Source organism: Trachypithecus francoisi, unplaced genomic scaffold, assembly GCF_009764315.1.
Source record: "Trachypithecus francoisi isolate TF-2019V2 unplaced genomic scaffold, Tfra_2.0 Contig01579, whole genome shotgun sequence".
In the NCBI taxonomy this organism is placed as follows: domain Eukaryota; kingdom Metazoa; phylum Chordata; class Mammalia; order Primates; family Cercopithecidae; genus Trachypithecus; species Trachypithecus francoisi.
The window spans coordinates 17,803,255-17,823,999 of record NW_022681442.1 but is presented as its reverse complement, the minus strand read 5'-3'; the positions used below and the strand labels follow the sequence as shown (position 1 = coordinate 17,823,999).

At 41.4% G+C, this 20,745-nt stretch overlaps 1 protein-coding gene across 2 annotated transcripts in view; it reads right to left on the bottom strand.

Moving 5' to 3' along the window:
- The window catches only part of NRAP (nebulin related anchoring protein), a 76,123-nt gene extending 58,903 nt beyond the window's left edge, over positions 1 to 17,220 (bottom strand). For both annotated transcript variants that reach the window (XM_033182304.1, XM_033182310.1), the window contains exons 1-9: positions 16,966 to 17,220; positions 16,510 to 16,604; positions 15,838 to 15,925; positions 10,630 to 10,734; positions 7,205 to 7,309; positions 6,118 to 6,222; positions 4,989 to 5,093; positions 3,612 to 3,719; positions 3,212 to 3,316 (exon numbers count right to left, since the gene is read on the bottom strand). In XM_033182304.1, coding sequence (XP_033038195.1) covers positions 3,212 to 3,316; positions 3,612 to 3,719; positions 4,989 to 5,093; positions 6,118 to 6,222; positions 7,205 to 7,309; positions 10,630 to 10,734; positions 15,838 to 15,925; positions 16,510 to 16,604; positions 16,966 to 17,037 — 888 coding nt within the window. In that variant the 5' untranslated portion in view covers positions 17,038 to 17,220. The remainder of the gene's footprint in view (positions 1 to 3,211; positions 3,317 to 3,611; positions 3,720 to 4,988; positions 5,094 to 6,117; positions 6,223 to 7,204; positions 7,310 to 10,629; positions 10,735 to 15,837; positions 15,926 to 16,509; positions 16,605 to 16,965) is intronic.
- Positions 17,221 to 20,745: the final 3,525 nt, after the last annotated feature.

Genomic DNA, 20,745 nt, shown 5'->3' with positions numbered 1-20,745 from the left:
ACTGACAACCAGGGAAGTCCTTTGTCTTCCAGCAGGTCTCAAACACTACCTTACTCGTGCCCAGTGGCAAATCTATGTAGGGACCTCCCCCGGTGGTACTGTCTCCCCCAGTGGTACTGTCTCCCCCGGTGGTACTGCATCCCCCGGTAGTACTGTCTCCCCCAGTGGTACTTCATCCTCCGGTAGTACTGTCTCCCCCAGTGGTACTATCTCCCCCAGTGGTACTGTCTCCCCCAGTGGTACTGTCTCCCCTGGTGGTACTGTCTCCCCTGGTGGTACTGCATCCCCCGGTAGTCCTGTCTCCCCTGGTGGTACTGCATTCCCCGGTAGTACTGTCTCCCCCAGTGGTACTTCATTCCCCGGTAGTACTGTCTCCCCCAGTGGTGCTGTCTCCCCCAGTGGTACTTCATTCCCCAGTAGTACTGTCTCCCCCAGTGGTGCTGTCTCCCCCAGTGGTACTTCATCCCCGGTAGTACTGTCTCCCCCAGTGGTACTGTCTCCCCCGGTGGTACTGTCTCCACTGGTGGTACTGTCTCCTCCAGTGGTACTGCCTTCCCCAGTAGTATGTGTCATGTAACCAGAAAAGGAGTATTATATAATTTTTGTAATTTGGGAGGAAAAACTTCGAATTACCATAAGATTATCTGAAATGGGACTAACTGTATATTTCAGACTAAGGATTACAATCTTTGTCTTAATCCTTTCTTTTTTTCTTCCCCACACCAACCATCTGCTCCCAGAAAGGAAAACCTTCTCTTTCATGATGCTGTCATCACATGACGGATAACCCCTCCCTGGCAGCCAGATGTACTTTAAGACCCAGCTTAGAGACAACCTTCTCCTCGTAGAAGTCCTTCAGTCCTCCCTCACCCCTGGACCTGCCCCAGGCAGAGTCCTCTGTGTTTTCACTGTACTTTTCGCACAAATCTGGAACAGCCCATATGGTGCCCCCCTTAGGCTCATGACTCCATCTCTCTGTGGCCTCCTTCAAGCCAGGGGCCTGTCCAGCTCCAGCACCAGGGCTTGGACTGTGGCACACACATTTTCTAAAATAAAATAGTTGGGTCAGATTAGAAAATCCAGGCTCCCCGTTATCCAACAATGAAAACCATTTAGCCCGAGTTCTCCTTTTTGCCTGGCTGCCAGAATATTCTGGCCAAATATAATAAGTAATACGTTTTTTTAAAAGGTTCTCAAATTCTTTGGTAATCTGCTCTATGGCTTTGCCCATTCTGCTCTACAGTTCTGTGTTTGTAACTTTACTCCAGTTTCTCTCTCTCTCTCTCTCTCTGTGTATATATATATATATGTATGTATGTATATATATATGTATGTATATATGTATGTTGTAAGTGTTAATCTTTTTTCAAGACACCTAATCCTGTTGATTACATGGTATAATCCTTTTAACAAATCTAGTTACTTGTTAAAAAGAAGAATGAATTGGTTGGCATTTAAGGCACTACAGATATTTATAGTTATCTGCCTGCTGGCTTCTCTCTTGCTCCCTCTTCCTCATGCCCTGGCGAGTCATGCTAAATCACAACAGTGAAATGCCATACTAGACTGAGTCCTCTCAACAGCTGCTGACAGTGCTATCAAACAACACCCATTTTGATTCTTGCATTTGTTATTTTCAGGACTGAAAACTTCAATCAAAGCATCCTACTAATCAAGAACCAGCTATGATACTAAAAAGTTACATTTCATCTGTACCTACAGTCATGTCTAGGTACACATATGAAATGACATGTGTCTTATGACTACTGGTAGATAGGATTGGCCAAATACAGGACAAAATATTTTTTGCCAAATATAGAAGCCAGATTTTTTTTAAAAGCTGATTTTTAAAAGTTGTCCTGAGCTTTCCAAACAATATATTTAAAATACAAAACAAGTAAAAACATTTTTCACTGGTTTAAAGCACTAAAAGACCACTTAATTAACTTAGAGAATTTGATTAAATGGCCTTTTAAATTCAAAACCAAGCATTTCTGCTCTGGCAGACATTTTCAAAGGAGTCCCAGCCGACCTTCAAACACATCCTAAGACTCATACGAGCATATGCGTAACTACGGCAATGTGTTTTTCTAAAGAACAGAAACAAATTCATTGTGGTTTTCTAAGTCATATATGTTGTAGAGATTGTACTTACTGCCAAATAATTCAAACAACTGTTCAATTATGAAAAAAAATCACTTGAACCCATAGAATGTATTCTTCCAATACACACTCATGTTCTTCCAATGTTCTTTACTTGCAACTGTGAACAATAATGCTTCCTTTCTACCCTACAACACCTGGCTAGTACCAGAAAAGACAGAGGGATGTGCAAATAATCATTAGCTGTATTGTCATCTTAATCTTTTTTTTTTACTCCCTGTCAAGACATAGTTCATCTGAGAAGTGAAATTGGAAAACGGGTTTGCATTCTCTAGCATACTGATTTATCTACTAACCTAGATAACAAATTCACTTTCTAAGAAAATGAGCCCCACTACTCAGTGAAATGCTCAATATTTTTCAAGATGCATTTTGATCTCTATGTTGCTTATGATAGAGCCCAGCTAAGCTTAGCTGATCTTAGTCCTTGGGACTGTTCTTCAATGGACAGATAAGAATGCTTTCTTCTGGCCGGGCGCGGTGGCTCAAGCCTATAATCCCAGCACTTTGGGAGGCCGAGACGGGCGGATCATGAGGTCAGGAGATCGAGACCATCCTGGCTAACACGGTGAAACCCCGTCTCTACTAAAAAATAGAAAAAATTAGCTGGGTGAGGTGGCGGGTGCCTGTAGTCCCAGCTACTCGGGAGGCTGAGGCAGGAGAATGGCGTGAACCCGGGAGGCGGAGCTTGCAGTGAGCTGAGATCTGGCCACAGCACTCCAGCCTGGGCGACAGAGCAAGACTCTGTCTCAAAAAAAAAAAAAAAAAAAAAAAAAGAATGCTTTCTTCTTGGCCAAGCCACCATATTGGTGTAAGTCATTTATTTATTTCAAAAAAGAAAGTGCCTCAATCTGTTTTCCTAAGTGGGTCAAGTTGCGCCCTGTGCAATTGTTTGTCCACTACTTTCTATCTTGGAAAATCTACCTTTCATAAATAAGGTAAAGATAAACGACAGCCCCACCCCTGATTAAATGGTCACAGCTGTATCACAGCCTAGAAGGGGCCAAACATGGAAAAGAGCAGGGCAGGAGATCATTTTATCACATACCTGGCCATACTGGTCTGCACATTCCCTTGTCAACATGCCCTCAGCTCCAATGGCTGGACCAGCCATTCCCCTCATTTCTTTTTGATATTGTTGATGGTACCTCACCTGTTTGAAGGCAAAGGACAAACTCGGTGAATTAGACTCCCATACACAGGAGCCAAAAGAGTAAAAGTGAATGTCTTAATGGAATATTCTTTTTCTGCTTGGCTCTAGGGAGTAGGTATGTCTCAGACATAAAAGTGCCGGGTCATTGTCATGACAAAATTGACTTAAAACTGTGAAAGAAAACTACTCCCTGGCTTCAGGGTAAATGCAAAAGTCGACAGGAAGTTGGACTCCCCAGGCCCAGGTTCACATTCCTCTTTCTCCCTAACATGACCACATTGTCAAGGACACTTACGTCACTTGCCAGCTCATTGGCTCTTTTGGCTATCTGATAGGCGGGTGTGATCATCGCCGGGAAACTGCCTTTCCCTCTTTGTTCTTCATAGTCCTCTGTGTATCTCACCTGAAATGAAAAAAAAAAATGAGAATCACATGCCCCAATCCTACTGTTTATCAGATGATCTTAGTGAGATGCTCTGCTAAGGGTTCCATGACATCCTGCCCATCTCCTGTCATAGCTCATACGGCATATAACTGGCTTACTGTTTGATGGGCCATGTGCATCTTATTCACCTTCTTATTCCCAGTACCCAGCACAGTGCCTGGCACATGGAGACACCCAATGTGGAATTCAGCACGTGCTTGCTAAGCACCTGGTGCAGGCCAGGCACTGGGCCTGGGCAGAGGAATAAGTCTTCAGCCCTCAAGGAGTTGTCTGCCATGTTTGGGAGACACAAGAGTCTTCTCAACCCCAGATCGAGGCTAAGGCAAGAGGAAACCATGTATTAAGCAGAAGCTGGATTTCTGCTTTAATGTCCCATTCAGAACAACACTAAGTTCTTGATTTTATTATGCTATGGAACATCTGGGTTATGTAAATGCCAGTGTTAAAAGTTGTTTAGAAATTATGTTCTCTGATTTGTAGTGGCAAGAGAGATTTCTCTCAGATTACTCAGATACATCCAATTTGGTGTTAATCCAATCTAAAGTTTTCTCTTTAAAGAAGTGTTTTTGCAAGGTCTCTGCTAACTGACTTATCAAACCCAACCATCCTTGACCTCAGGAATTTCTTTTTGGTACCCATGCAGGATAAGAATGTCTCCTACATTCTCCCTCCCTCTACCTCCAAGCAAGGAAAGAAAGAGGAATCTCAAGGGCAAACCACTGCATCTTGGTCTCCCTCATTTCTCTCTCTTTTTTTTTTAATTTAATTTAATTTTAAGTTCCAGAATATATGTGCAGGATGTGCAGGTTTGTTACATAGGTAAATGTGTGCCATGGTGGTTTGCTGTACCTATCAGCTCATCACCTAGGTATTAAGCCCGGCATGCATTAGCTATTTATCCTGACGCTCTCCCTCCCGCCAGCTCCCCACCCTGGGCCCTAGTGTGTGTTGTTCCCCTCCCTGTGTCCATGTGTTCTCATTGCTCAGCTCCCACTTTCAAGTGAGAACATGGGGTGTTTGGATTTCTGTTACTGTATTGGTCTGCTGAGGATCATGGCCTCCAGTTCCATCCATGTCCCTGCAAAGGACATGATCTTGTTCCTTTTTATCATTCTATTATAAAGATACATGCACGTGTATGTTCATTGCAGCACTATTCACAAGAGCAAAGACGAGGAATCAACCCAAATGCCCATCAGTGATGGACTGGCCTCCCTCCTTTCTTACATCACTTTGAAGCTGTGCCACAGCCTTGCTCCGTAGCAGCTCAGGAGTATCCGCCACCGTGGAGAACCTGGAGATGCGTTCATCATGCCCTCTCTTATACTCCACCTGATGAGAAGACAGTAGAGTCAAGGGTGCACCCACCTCACAGCCTCTGCAATGACCTCTCCCTGTGGCTCTCCTAAAGCTGCACCATCAGGCTACACTCAGCGCAAACATGTGGCAAGTCTTCTGTGGATTGTTTCATGGGCTCCTCCTCAAAAAGTATCTATACCAATGTGCTAAGTCCAGGAGTGTGCCAGGGATTGCCACACTCCAACAAATATTGACTTGCTTAATCTCCATAACAATCACATTTGGCATGACCAATGTTTTCCTCACTTTACAAATGAGAAGCCAAGGAAGAGAGAAATTAAGTAATTTGTCTACGGTCACTTAGCACTAAGGGATAGGATTCAAATTTCAGCATTCTGGCTCCAAAATCTGAGCTTTTAACAAATAAACTTTGCTACTCTTCCGGTGGACCTGACACCCAGTTAAAAATTAGTGTCTTCGGCTGGGCGCAGTGGCTCACATCTGAAATCCCAGCACTTTGGGAGGCTGAGGCAAGTAGATCACAAGGTCACCATTGTTGCCCTGGCCAAAATGGTGAAACCCCATCGCTACTAAAAATACAAAAATTAGCTGGGTGTGGTGGCAGGCACCTGTAGTCCAGCTACTCGGGAGGCTGAGGCAGAAGAATCACTTGAACCCGGGAGGCGGAGGTTGCAGTGAGCCGAGATTGCGCCACTGCACTCCAGCTGGCGACAGAGCAAGACTCCTTCTCACAAAAAATAAAAATAAAAAAAAGAAAATAAATAATGTCTTCAATGCTAAAGCAAACTCAAGAAATCATGTGGTCCAGACTTTGGGTGAACTACACAGTCTTCTCTGTATTTTATAGATATGGTCCAATCACCACACAGAGAATACTTGACAGGGAAAAGGTAAAAACACAGTTTTCTCTGTAATATGACACCTGTGGTACCTACCTCCCCAAAGCACTCTTTTATTGTTTTTTCCCTAAATCATGGGGGTTCGTTAATGACAAAAATTAGCATAATCTATGGTGAAAAAGCACCCAGACACTCACTTGACTGGCCAGCTGGTTGGCTTTCTTGGCCCTTTGATAAGCAGGTGTGATCATGGCTGGAAAGCTCCCCTTGCCCCTGGGTTGCTCATAGTCTTCTGTATATTCCTGTTGGTCAGAACCAATGTCAGCACGAGAACTGAGATGATATTGAATGACAACTAAGAAAACTGCAATAAAACCAATGAAACTAGATTTATAAAGTACTTCGGAAATATTTCAATCACCTGTAATAAATGTAAATATGGTTTATAATTGGCAATTTGAATAAAACCATCAGCACTGAAGAACTCATATTTCCCATGTCAAAGGGGCTCCTCTTCAATGTTCATATCAAAATATGGGGACCTAGCACAACTCAAGGGCTGCCCTTTGACTCTAGGGCCTGTAGGTAACAGAGCCATTAATTAATACGTGGGTGACTTTCCTGTAACTCGTCTGCTAGCAAGAGTCCTACAGTATTGGAAGTAAAATGTCTCTTATTCCTTCCTTCTGACTTTCTGAATATCTCTGATGATTAGTTTTCCTAATGAGACTTATCACCTTAGCATTTGTGTTTCCAGCGTTTTCTTTCCATTTTCTAAAGGAAAAGTCATGAGGACTAACAGTGTTTTCCAAAGTAGATTCTTCAAAGGGTAAGTGTACCTAGAGGTAACCAGGAGGGACCTAGTTACCTAGAGTGTAACCTGTGCAAATGGTTGAGGATTTCCACAATTCAGGCTAAAATTGTCTTCCCTATGTGAAAGGCTGCTAAGGTGTCTTACGATTCTGGAGGTCAGTACTTTAAAATGGGCCATCAGGGATGGTTCCTTCTGGAGGTTCTAGAGGATTATCTGTTTCTCTGCCTTTTCCAGCTTCTAGAGGCCCCCACGTTTCTAGGTCCTGCCCTACATGGCTTTGGCCTTTGCTTCTGTCACCGCATCACCTTTCCTCTGACTCTGACCCTCCTGGTTCTGGGGATTAGGACATGGGTATCTTTGGGGATGATAGCATCATTCTGTCTACCACAATTGTAAAAGTCAAAGAACAGTCAAACTAATTGCTAAGTAATTGCTAAACCAATTCCTAAAGCAATTTCTAGGGTGCTTACCTCACCAAGAGACTTTCGAGCCTCAACCATCCTTACAATTTCGGGGTCCGGCAGAGCTCCTGGGCACCAAGCATTCCCTTCCCTATATCCAGTCCAATAGGCTCTCTACAAAGGAAGCACACGAAGGGATAGAAACACATGTCCCAGACTCCCAGTAACACATACATTGTCAAAAGAAGATATTCTTAAACATTATAAACTCCTATTGGTAAATCCTGGGTCTCAGCTAACTGAAATGTTCATTTATTTCAGGCTAGAAAATGACCTAAGTTTCTAAATAATTGAACTTTCTGAAAGCCACTATGTCACAGGAAAATTTGGAATATAACAGCATTTTCTTGCACACCACTGCATCAGGATTAGGTGAGGAGAAGGGAAAATCACTGTGGTCAGGTAATCTGAGATTAATCAACATTATTCAGACAAATGTCAAAAACCTACTACCTGTTACTTGACAACTGACAATGGAAAGAAAAGAAAAAAAAAAGGAAAAGCAAAGTTTCTCTTTTAAGATACTCATGACCTACCACCTTGGGAGATAAAACTAACATGAAAAAAATAGCAATTACAAAACAGTTATGGTTTAAGTGTATTGTCTGAGTGATAAGTACAATAAGAATCTTTAAAAAGCAGTCTGTAAGAGATGGGTCCCATTTGGGGCAGGAAGATAGAATTTGAGCTGTACCTCCAGGGCTGAGGGCAATTAGCAGAGGCCAAGGGAGAAAAAATGGCATCCACTCTAGAAGGTCAGTTCCATGAGGGCAGGGATTTTTGTTTTTGGTTCACTAATGCATCCCAAAAGCTTGGAACAGTATGTAGCAACTCATAGACTCAATAATTATTTGTTGAATAAATTCCAGGAATGTGGGCTGCCATGAATAAAAGCATGAAGGCAGTGATGGGCTCAGTACTTAGGAACATGAGGAGGTAGGTTTGACTGGACCCGAGGGAAAGAGATGGGGAGCCAGGTGGGCTGGAGGGGGGCAAGTTGGACAGGTTGGGTAGAGCCAGCCTTTGGAGATCTGGAAAGACAGATTATTCATATGTGAAATTACACTCAACCTGACTAGCAATTAGGGACATCTAAATTGAAACAAGATGCAGATTGTCCAAACACTTATCTGACAATACCAAGTGCTGGTTAGAATGTAGGGAAACAAGCATTCTCACACACTGCCTTTGGGAGTATAAAATGTACAGCTATTTTAGAATGCAATTTGAGCCTCCATTAAAATTTAAAAGGGACATACCCTTTGATCTAGCAACTTTGTTTTTTCATTAGCTAGTCTAGAAAAAAACTCATTTGTGTACAAAAGAGGTCTTGAACAAGAGTGTTCATTGCAACTTTGCAATAGAAAAAAATTTTTTGAATAATCCTGTAATCCTGTCTATCAATAGGATAGTACGGTATTGTACATCCATTCTTTTTTGTTGTTGTTGAGACAGAGGCTTGCTCTGTCACCCAGGATGGAGTGTAGTGGCACTATCTCAGCTTACTGCAACCTCTGCCTCCCAGGTTCAAGCAATTCTCCTGCCTCAGCCTCCTGAGTAGCTGGGATTACAGGCACATACCACCATGTCTGGCTAATTTTTGTATTTTTAGTAGAGACGAGGTTTTGCCATGTTGGCCAGGCTGGTCTTGAACTCCTGACCTCAGGTGATCCACCCACTTTGGCCTCCCAAAGTACTGGGATTACAGGCGTGAGCCATGGCACCCTGCCTTGTACATCCATTTTTAATGGTGCACCTATGATCCACCCATTCACGATGGCTTAAAAGGATGCTGATATAGAAATATTTCCAAGATATTTGTTGAGTGAAAACTACTTCACAACAATGCATATTGTTTCATGAAAAAAGTATACATTTAATATACTGTAAACGAAAAATAAAATTCTAAGCCCCCTACCCATCAGAACAGACCCCTCCTCTCAGCCAAGGACATTCCAAAGTTAACCTGCAAAACTGGTTTAGACCATGATGGGAAGGGGAAGGTTGAACATGTCTCATTATACCCGCCTCCCTTTTGGAATTCAGGAAAAGCCTACCAACCAGTATTAACACCAACACAGACTTTAAGTCTGATAAGAAATATTTACAATCTATTCTCTCTGAAACCTGCTACTTGGAGGCTTCATCTGCATGATAAAACTTTGGTCTCCACAATCCCTTATTGTAATCCAGACATTTCTTTCCATTGATTTCAGGTCTTTAGTTAATAACTCTTTCAACCAACTGCCAATCAGAAAACTTCAAATCTACCTACAACCTGAAAGCCCCTACTTCAAGTTGTCCTGCCTTTCCAGATGGAACCAATGTACACCTCACATGTACTGATTGATGTCTCATGTCTCCCTAAAATGTATAAAAGCAAGCTGTACTCTGACCACCTCTGGCACAGGTTGTCAGGACTTCCTGAGGCTGTGTCGTGGGCATATCCTTAACCTTGGCAAAATAAACTTTCTAAATGGATTGAGACCTGTCTCAGATACTTTTGGTTTATATAACATATATACATATATAATTTTCAATAACAAATAATACTAGCTGATATTTATTGTGCCTACCACTGCTCTAAGATCTTTTGATCATCACAATATCATTATGTTAGGAAGTGTTTGAAGTTCACCTTACAGATGAGAAAGTTGAAGTAAAGAATGGTTAAATAACTCATTCAAGATCCTTCAATAAATGGTAGTAAACATGTCCAAATGTAAACTCTAGAAAGACAGATATAAATAGTTTTATTTGCAAATCAAGAGAGAAAAGTCTGGAAGGATGCTACCGACAAGATTGATGAAAACGGGTACTTCTACAGAGAAAACTGGAATTGGAGGTGGGGGATAAAGGGTTACCTTTGTACTGTTTGGATTTTTTTTTTTTTACAGTAAGAATAATGTAAATTCTTATGCACATATTATGTGTGTAAATAAAATAAATGGCTAAGGAATTCTGAAATGATGAGTCTGTCAACAGACAGGGGAGGTGGGAAGAGTATAAGTCAGGGATACCCGGGAAGTGTGGAGAGAGGCTGGAGAGAGGACAGTCCAGACGAGGGAAAGGAGCCATCTTGGTAACCTCGTAAAGGTCCAGGCAGGAAATGATGTGGATCAGAACTGGGAGAGTGGAGAGGAAGGGGTGGAGCTGAGTGAAGTGTCAGAGAAAGAAAGAGTAGTCTTCGTTTCAAACCTGGGTGATAGAAATATAGTGGCTGGAAGGGGAAGACAGTGAACCTGGTCTGGGGCAGATAGAGTTCAGGTGATGTTAGGACACGCTGATTGAGGTCTTCCATAGACAGCTGGAATTACAAACTGGATGAAAGGAAACCTACTTGATTTTCTCTAGAAGTAATAATAATAATACATTCAGTTGACATAGTATGTCATTCTTTCTTTTTCCAAACCCACTTACCACTTTTCTCTTACCTCATTTGCCAGTGGCTGCCTGTTAGGTGCACCTTCCTTATCCTTGGATTTCATGTCCCAATGAAAAACTGATTTAAACTGTTCACCATCTTCTTGCTCAAGGATCTGCACAAGGAAGATGTTGTCAGTGATGTTTCCATCAGAAAAGAGAAAAAAAATAGACAAACAATTCCTAGCTAAAATTGGGGGATTTTGCTCAGTCTCAACTGCAAAGCACTGAGCTACAAGGCACACTGCGCTGTCAGTCTCCCTGTGGTTTCATCTGCACCACCAACCAGGTGGCACGTATAGAGCACCTGCTGTGTGCAAAGCTCTTTGGAGCAGTGCAATTAACGTGACCAAGATAAAGTCTTTATAAACCTACCACACAATACAAATTAGAGTAACCTGAGAAAACATTGGGCATTAGAGTAGTGGTTCTTAATTTTAGTCGTGTAATCATCACCCAGAGAGCTTGTTAAAATGTTGGCTTCCCAATTTTGTGTCTCACAATTTTACCTTTAACACCCTGATTTTTAATAAACCTTGAGTTAATTTTTATGTATAGATAAGGGTCAAGGTTCATTTTTTTCTATATAAATACCCAATTACTACAGTACTGTTTATTGAAAAATCATTCTTGCTATGGTAAATTGCAGTGATGCCTTTCTCGTAATTCAAGTGACCATATACATGCAGCCCTATTTCTGGACCTTGTATTGGAGTCCACTGGTCTATTTCTCTCTTCTTGTGCCAATTCTATGCTGAGTTAATAGAGTAAGTCTGCTTTTATAGAGTAAGTCTTGAAATCTGGTGAGTCCTTCAATTTTGTTCTTCGGTTTCTTGGCTATTTTAGGAGCTTTGTGTTTTTATATTCGTTTCAGAATCAGTCTGTCCATTTCCACAGAAAAACACCAGGATTTTGAATGGGACTGCCTTGAATGTATAGATTAATTGGGGGAAACTGACCTCTCAGTAACATCTTCATAACCTTGAGATAGACAAAGATTTCTTAAATGTAAAAAGGACTAACTATAAAAGAAAAAAAATCAGAAGGTCTTAGGTCCAAACTAAGATATCAAAATTTATTAGGTAGGAAGTGGGGCCCAGAAATCTGCAAATTTGGCCAGGCGCAGTACCTCACGCCTGTAATCCCAGCACTTTGCGAGGCCGAGGCAGGCAGATCACTTGAGGCCAGGAGTTCGAGACCCACTTAGCCAACACAGTGAAACCCCATCTCTCCTAAAAATAGAAAAAATTAGCTGAGCATGGTGCCGCACGCCTGTAGTCCCAACTACTCAGGAAGCTGAGATATGAGAATCACTTGAAGCCGGGAGGCGGAGGTTGCAGTGAGCTGACATCATGCCACTGCACTCCAGTCTGGGCAAAAAAATGAGATCCTGAAAAAAAAAAAAAAGAAAGAAAGAAAGAAAGAAGGAAAGAAAGAAGGAAGGAAGGAAGGAAGGAGAAAGAAAGAAAGAAATCTGCAGTTTTTACAAGCTGAAGTTTAAATTCTTAATTTTAAACATAATGAGAAAACAAGCTCAGAGAAAAGTTTAAACCCAAAGAATTCTTGTTCCCTATCAAGGGCATCTTCTGACATTGATTCTCCACGTTTCCTACTGCTTAATGCTACTTGATGTGCATATTTTAAATATACACATTAAGAGATCTTTACACGCTTTTTCCTTGTATTTTTAAGAAACAAATGAACGTTACATAAACTTAAAGTAGGCTTTGTTTGTTTGTTTGTTTGTTTGTTTACCTACAAATAACACTACCAATATTTTGGGCCAGTTAATTATTTGTTGTGGAGGACTGCCTCGAGCATGGCAAGATATTTAACAGCATCCCAGGTCTCTACCCACCAGATGCAATAATATCCCACCAACAGCAGTTGCGACATTCAATGTGTCCCCAGATAGTAACAAATGTCCCCTGGGTAGGGGTTGGGGAAAACTGCCCTCCTTGAGAACAATGTACTTTAGTAATCAGAAACACATGACCAAAATAGATATTCTGTCCACTTCTAGAAAGTTATATTTGCTGTCCTTCTTCCCCAGTGCAAATCTACCACTGGGGAGGGTTTGCCTCCTCCAGGGACCTTTCTTGAGATTCATGATTACATTGAGGAAATAGAAAGAGGAAAAAATGCCATAAATCTTACCAGTGGGGTAAGGAAGCATGAAGGGCTAAATTTCATTCTCTGAATAGAAAAAAAGCCTAGATGTTTTATTTTTCTAAAAATTCCATTCACACCTACCAAACAGGAAATTCTATCTTTGCAAATATTTATTTATTTTTCAAAGGGTGACATTTAGGAACAAAACACTGCAAATCGGCTTTGAATGCCAACTTAAAATCTTTGCTTTTCTCCTTCATCACCATCACTGAAAACTCTCTTTCCTTTTTTGATTTTAGCACGTGCACAATGAATTTATTTTTTATTCAATTGTCAAAGTCTCTCAGAGATCACAAGGAGGTGAAAGGTAATTCATATTTTATCTCCTCATATTTTAACTACCCTAGGGCAGTTGTAAGAGCGGGGCCCTGTAAGGGACATGGTTGTCCATTTTACTTTGTCCCTGGTGGGCAAGAAGGAGAAAGTGATCTCAGTAGACAACACACACACATACACACACACACACACAGACACACACACACACCATATACACATATATACATACATACATAAACACCATACACATATATACACTCACTATATACACATATATACATACCACATACACGTATACATATCCCACATGCATATACATATACATACATACACATGTATACATACACACCAAATACATGCATACAATACACATGAACACGTGCACACACATACACATGCACACACATCACATACATACATATAGGTGTGTGTGCACACACATTCACACCTACATACACACATATACACACTCCCCAGATGCACACACACATATATACACACACATATACACTGTCACATAGACACAAACAAATACACACACGCAGGCTTCCTGGGAAGCTCACATCACTGTCTGTGGCTGGAAATAGAACTAGCAACAATCCTAGCCTTGCTCCAGGTTGGGCCTGTCATACACAGTTAAAATAAAGTGAGTCCACTCCCACTTCAAAAAAAGGAAAATAGTGTGCAACCTGTTGTGTGATTATAAGGTGGAGACATGCCTGTTGTGGCTCAGTTGGAGGGAAAATACAGACACTGTGGGCATCTTTCTGTAGACAGTGTCATAAATGCAAACGGTATTCTGATGTAAAGTACATCTCCTCATATTTTATCTGTCAAATCCTCGCTACACAACTGCAGAAACATCTGGATATTTGAAAACATGAACAACTGCTTTTTGTCTTCTGGAGAGTTTGCCACCCTCTGGGTATATATGAAAGTGAGCCACTAATAAATATTCTAAAGTTAAACAGATCTGGATTTGTGCCCAACCAGCTGGGTAAACTAGGCAGGTTATTTAACCTCTCTGAGCCTCAGTTTCCTCAACTATAACATGATAATATTACAGAAGGCTCTTGTCAAGAACACATGAGATAACATAAATAACTTATCAGAGTGTTTAGCACTCTGTTTAAGTAAGAGCTATATTCAATATTTACTATAATTTCATGTAGCTGCCCTCAGACACCAAGAGATGAAAACAAAGTCCTGAAAGAATTAGGCTTCTCAGTAACCTAGGATTGCTTGTGAATTCTTAAGACTTGTGAATCCCTAGGAAGCAATGATATGTGAACAACAATTTGAGCCTCCGTTTCCTCATCGTAAAATGGGATAACAGCAGTATCAACTTCATTGGGTTGCGATGTATGTTAAATGAATTAAGTGCTTCTACACTAAATGCTGTATAAGCTTGTTAAATAAAAGAAATAATAAACTCACAATTAGTTCTAAGCATTTAGTGAAAATAAGGTCTCTTGGCAGCATGTATAGAGAGCCACACAGCAAGACCACTACCTCTATCTCATATACAGTTTCTTGGGAGGAGGACAGTTGGGCAAGGAAGGGAGTCAGTATGAGGTGGAGCAACATTAGGAAGGGAATCTTGGGTAAAGAGGGATTACTAGAGAACCTTTCACCTCATGGGTAATTTTCTAATTTTAGAAAGCCACTAAAACTTCATCCCACAGAGCAACTTCGTGTGGGCATGGGTTATAGAAGCTCAATGATTCATCATTTTAATAGGTGCAAGAGTTACATCGATAGCTGGTTATTTGACAAAACTCCACTATTAGATTTTCAAGAGGTTGGATTTGGCAATGTGGCCTCCATGTTTACCTCCCCATCTCAACTCCACACCTCCTAAACTAAACTTCCTTTCCAAAGGAAAACATCTTTGACCTATTCGCACCCCAAGGGGAAAACAGGCTGTCAATAATCCTAAGTAAGGACTGAATTCACAGAGACTTGAGTGTGAAACTAAAGGTTTTGATTTTATGTACCAGAATGTTACAGGGAAAAGTCAAGATCCTCATAATATGTTCCAACTATGTAAGCATTGTTTTATGTAGTAAGCATTTAGTGTGTGCAGAGCCTACTCTATAAACTGTCATCATTTTATGAAACAGTCTTGAGCTGGTCAAGACACAAAGATTATACTGACATCAAGGACCTCAATTATTCTATCTACATCATCCTGTATATTGGCCCCTAATATTGTGGGAGAACAAACAGTCACATTTGTTACTCAAATGCACTTTACATGTGTATGTGGAGGAAATGGGCAGCTTCACATGCAGACAGACACTTAAAAACTTTACATGTGCCTAAGCATTGTTAATGGATATATAATATTTGCACATATTTGTGGAGTACATGTAATATTTCGTTATGTATTAGAATGTGTAATGATCAAGTCAGGGTATTTAGGGTGTTTCGCCTCAAGTATTATTTCTATTCCAGCTATTTTGAAATATATGATACATTGTTGTTAATTGTGGTCACCTTACTCTGCTATAGGACGTTACAACATATTCTTTCTTTTATTTATTTAATTTTCTAAGAAATAAAGAGAGGGTCTCACTAATGTTGCCCAGGCCAATCTCTAACTCCTAAGCTCAAACCATCTGCCCGCTTTGGCCTCCCAAAGTCTTGGGATTACAGGTGTGAGCCACCGTGCCTGGCTAGAACATATTCCTTCTATCTAATTGTACGTTTCTACCCAGTAACCAACCATTCTCCATACCCTCCGTCCCACTGAAAATTCAATAACTTACCCCACTGCTGGCCTCTGGAAATGTCCTCACATTTAGATTTAATGGAGTGTGGTAGACACTGGTAAAAGTGTTGTTCTTAGGGTTATGGCTACAACAAATAGGTATACATCAAAATTAGAAATGTACTTTATCCAAATGATTGAGGGACTATTCTTAAGATTATTTTTAAATAATAACAGTTATTTTTAAAACATCAATAAATATAAAACTTAAAAATTAAGTTCATGATTTTCCAGGCAATGCATCTTACAGAAAAATGAAAAGCAAATCACATAAAATCAACATATACAACTGAAAGCCTAAATTTAACTGGAAATGATCACTTGAAAACTTCCTGAAGAAAGTAAAAAAGGAATCTGAAATTATTTAAAAGAAAACACTTCAAAGCTCTATATGCATATTTATGGCCATTATATTTTTCTGCGCAATATTTAATCATTTGACATGAGGTTATAGTGGATATATTTGATCTTTTACTTGGAATAAATTTGAAATTTTGTGTCCATTGCATAAAATCCCACCTTAAGTCTCTTTAATGACAGGATACAAGTGAACACTTTGGGGAAGATATTTCTTGGATTTAACCCCGGGGGTATATGATTTGAACGTTTAGTTGGCTCCTTGTTGAAAAATAAAACTCAAGAGGTGGTGGTGGGGGCATCAAACACTTACGCGTGACAGTACGGCTTTTTCTGGTGACTCACAAAGTTATTAACAGACAGCATCATCTTGCAAACTTCACAGTGAAAACAGGCTTTATGCCATATCTAGAAATCATATAGAGAAGATTTAGCAATTACCTTTTCTCCTCCAGACTCAAGGTTCTTATATATTTTAGGGTACAAAAATGAACTTCGAGGATAAAATGGTGATTAAAAAAATTAAAAACCACACACACAGCTATAACAACACTCACAGGTAAATAAAGGGATAACTTTTTCTTTTCGAGACAACATAGAAGAAATAGAAATGGGTAGAACTAAATAAAGGTGGGAAATACAACTTTTTCTTGTGGTTCAGAAAAATTTAACTGAAAATTAAATTTCCATATTTACCTATGTCCATATGTGAGAAAGTCAATTTCCTGTGTTTGTTATTATTCACAAAAGCGAAGAAACATCTACTGACCTGATCTATGCAGCTGATCTTCTCAGCAGGATAAACCCCATACCCACACCTAGAGCAAGCCTGCACATTCATCTCGAAGCCAGAAGGGAGAAGACAAAGATAGGCAACAGGCAAGAAATGCAAGGAGAATCCCCAGTCTAGTTCAAGCCTTCAAAATCCGACGTCTCTGAAATTCCTGTGGGCGCCTCGATCGTTCAGAGTCCAACTTCCACTTTCCTTTGCTGACCTTCTAGTTTGAAGTCAGCAGTTGGATGGTTTTTAAAGCTGCCACTTACTCAAGGGGCTATTTTGGCCACTCACTCAGCACGCATGCGTCTGAGAAATAAGGTGGAAGTATTTCTAGCTGACATGCTTCTCTAAATAGAAAAATGAACTCACAACAGCATCATGTTTATGTGGATAACCAAATCCTGGTGTATGATCAGGCAGCATGGAGTGGTTTAGCACTAGCTGTGATCATGACCCAAGAAAAGAACCTAAAGGAAGATGCCACACCGTCATCCAACAATCAAATTAGAAAAGCTTGCTCTATGCATCCTATGACTAAAGCGGAAAGGCCAGCTCCCAAAAATATAGAAAATAAAATAGGATTGATTCACTCCTTTAAATGGATAAGTATCATACTTGAGTTTTAACTTTACCTACCCAAAGTGTTTACAAGTGAAACTAAACACTTAATAAGGTATTAATTTGTGTTTAGCTTCTACTGGAATTCAAAACTAAAAACAAATGAGAGCTCTTGGTGTTTTGACCTCTGTATTTTATTCTAGAATGTTCCAAGAAGGCCTTTGTGCTTGTTCCCTTGCCTCACAGGCCTTAAAAGGGGTAACATGAAGACAGACTCTCTCTTCCTGGCTTTGGGAAGCCTCTCATTGCCTTCAGTCTCTGCTGAAATGTCACCTTATCACCTTATAGAAATATCTGATACAAAATGGCACCTCACTGGTCCCCACTCCTATCTCATTATCTTCCATTACTCTTAGCCTGCTTGATGGTCTTCACGTCGGTATCACAACTGGACATATTACATGTTAATGTTTCTATTTTTAAAAATCATGTCTCTCCCATCAAAATATGAGTTCTAGCTAAACAGGAAACTTGCTCCTTTTTGCCACTTCTATATCCCCTATGCCTAGAACAAGGCCTGGCAATAAAAGGTGCTCCATAAGGATTTATTGGATTAATGAAATAAATTTAATACTCACACCAAAATGCCTATAGAGGCCAGGTATGAAGTCGTAGGTAATGGTAGGAACTTTTCCAAACAGATGAGCACTCATCCCATCTGAAGCAGGCAACTGTTCCTCAGTCCCAGCCAACTGTCATCATGAAAGAATCAACATCCCACATTGCCAAATAATCTGATTTTTCCAGAATATTTTCCAAATATTCTGAGCACATCGGAAGTCTGCATTTACACATGAAATTTCCCTTTTTGTATATAAAACAATATAACAGAGTCATGGGCAGAATCTGGCCAGCAGGTTATCAATTTGTGACCTTGGCCCTAAATGCTCTGAGGTTAGGCTGGTGTCCCCAGGTAGGGTGGAGTGAGATCAGTAGTATTTTGGGGGTGTGTTGAGAGAGCCAGGGGGTAGGAAGAAGCTCTAAAGCCAATGAAGAAGAGTAGGGTTCAAGTCCACATGAGTATAAGGGGAAGGCCGAGTCTCAGGTTTTCCCACATGGGGCTAGAGGCTCTCTCAGCATGGGAAGGGGACTCAAAGCAGGGACTCCAGGCTCAGCAAAGACTCCCACACTGAAACGTGATCAGGCAGGAGGGCTGCCACCAGCCTGAGCAAATGAGAACAGCAACTGGCACAGCACAAAGACCTGCAGGGTTCCCTGGTTGTTATGCTCTGCACCAGGCTTCTGGGGTCGGGTGGAAGCTCCGATAATCACTGAGAATGAACTGTACTCCAGTCCAGAGGACTGAAGAATCGGGGGATTTAATTTTAAAAAGAAGCTTGCAACATTCCTTCTCTGCCTAACCTTGTGATTGCAATCTGTAGCCGTTACAACGGGTTGGTCGCATTTGTGAACACAACAATGACAAAATGCAAGATGTTAAAGTGGATTTGTACCATCACTTGATTTATTAGACATCAGAAATTGCTAGGAGAAACAAACCCATAGAACTAGAAATGGGACAGTTTAAGGAACTAGAAGTAAACGCTCGTTTCTGGGGCAAGTCAAACACAGCCTTCACTGCGTAGTCGGGCCTTGGTCGGCTTACACCACCCTTCTCATGTATAGCCCCTCCCACTCCTTGGCCTAAGCCCCTCCCACTCGACTCAGGGATTACAACAGGCCATCCAAGCCAAGCCAGTGAGCACACCACGTTCCTTTGGCCTTAGGAGTTGGTTCAGAGAACATCAGTGTTAGCCTGGGTTGTTCAGAAAACAGAAACTGTGTCAAAGACTTATATGCAAGGACTTTATTCAGAAGTATAATCCAGGGAGCAGGAGTTAGAAGGCAGGAAATGCAGGGCAGGGAACAGTCAGTATCAGGGTTGTTCTCGAGGGGGCCACCAGCTGGCATAAAGTGCATTGAATGGCTTGACCATCTTCCAAGGGGCCATATAAACAACCACTTCTCAGGAACATCTACCAGAGGAAGGAAGGGCCCTGTCTCCCATTGGTGAAAGGTTTGTGCCATTGGCTGTTAATATCCATGCTGTGTATGTACACAGGGAGTCCCATGGAATCTCACACCTCAATATCAACAGGAAAACACCAAGGGAGGCAGAAGGCCAAAGACACTGTTGGTTGTGCCCACGTGAAGATGGCCAGAGCCCTCACAGAGATAGTGGCCACTACCGACGCTGAGCCGGCTCAAGTAGGGAAAGGCCCTTCGGAAGGTGAGTCTGAGTGAATCTAAAGCAGCCCTTCCGGGTGTCTGATGCACTATGCTCTCAGCCTAGCCCTGGACTTGGGCTTGGTGCCGGTGAGTTGGAGCCAGATCTTGCAGAGCCCTGTGGAGCCTTGATCTGGGAGCTTTGGCCCACATCACCCCACATTGCTCTCCTTTTTTTTAAGTCTTGACTCATAGGGAGCTTTTTGTTTCACATTAATGACTTTTATGTTCAGTATGTGGGCAAGTGGTTTCCTATTGAAAGTTAAATGTAGTCCTCCTTATTTACCTCTTTTCAATTTCATCCTGTTGATGGTGGTCGCCTTGCTTTAGCCAGTTGAGGTCTTTTTGGACTTGGATTGAGTCATCCAGGATATGAGGTAATCCTTTCTAACTCTGCACCATTTCCAGGGCCCTCCAGGGCTGTGCATATGAACTGGTTTTGAAACTACAGAGAGATGATAAAAGATGTGAAATCAAGGGACAGCTGCTGACCCTTCACTCTGTCACTGTCGCTCAGATTAGACAGAAGGTGTTCCTCCCATGCTGGGGGTCTGTTCCTGTTTTAATTTTGTTTCCCCTCTCAGCAAGGACTTGGGTACAGGGAAGTTATTTGGGAGGTGGTCCCGTGAGGCAGGAGTGGGGGTGTAAGGCAAATGAGCCCGGGAAAAGAGAAGAGTCAATAAAGAGCATATTCTAAACTAGATATTATACCACTGTTAGCACAGTCTTGCTGGGGACACTCTGAAGATTTGTATAGAATGTGCCTCAGAATGATCTCACTGAAGGATGGTGGGCTGGGACACATCCACTCAACTCTCATCCCCCATTGGTTGGGGGCAACTGTCAGGGTCATTAACTCCCCTATACCTTTAGGGGAGACCTCTCTGCCCAAGCTTAATGGACTTAGGCAGCTTGAAGAAAGCCTAG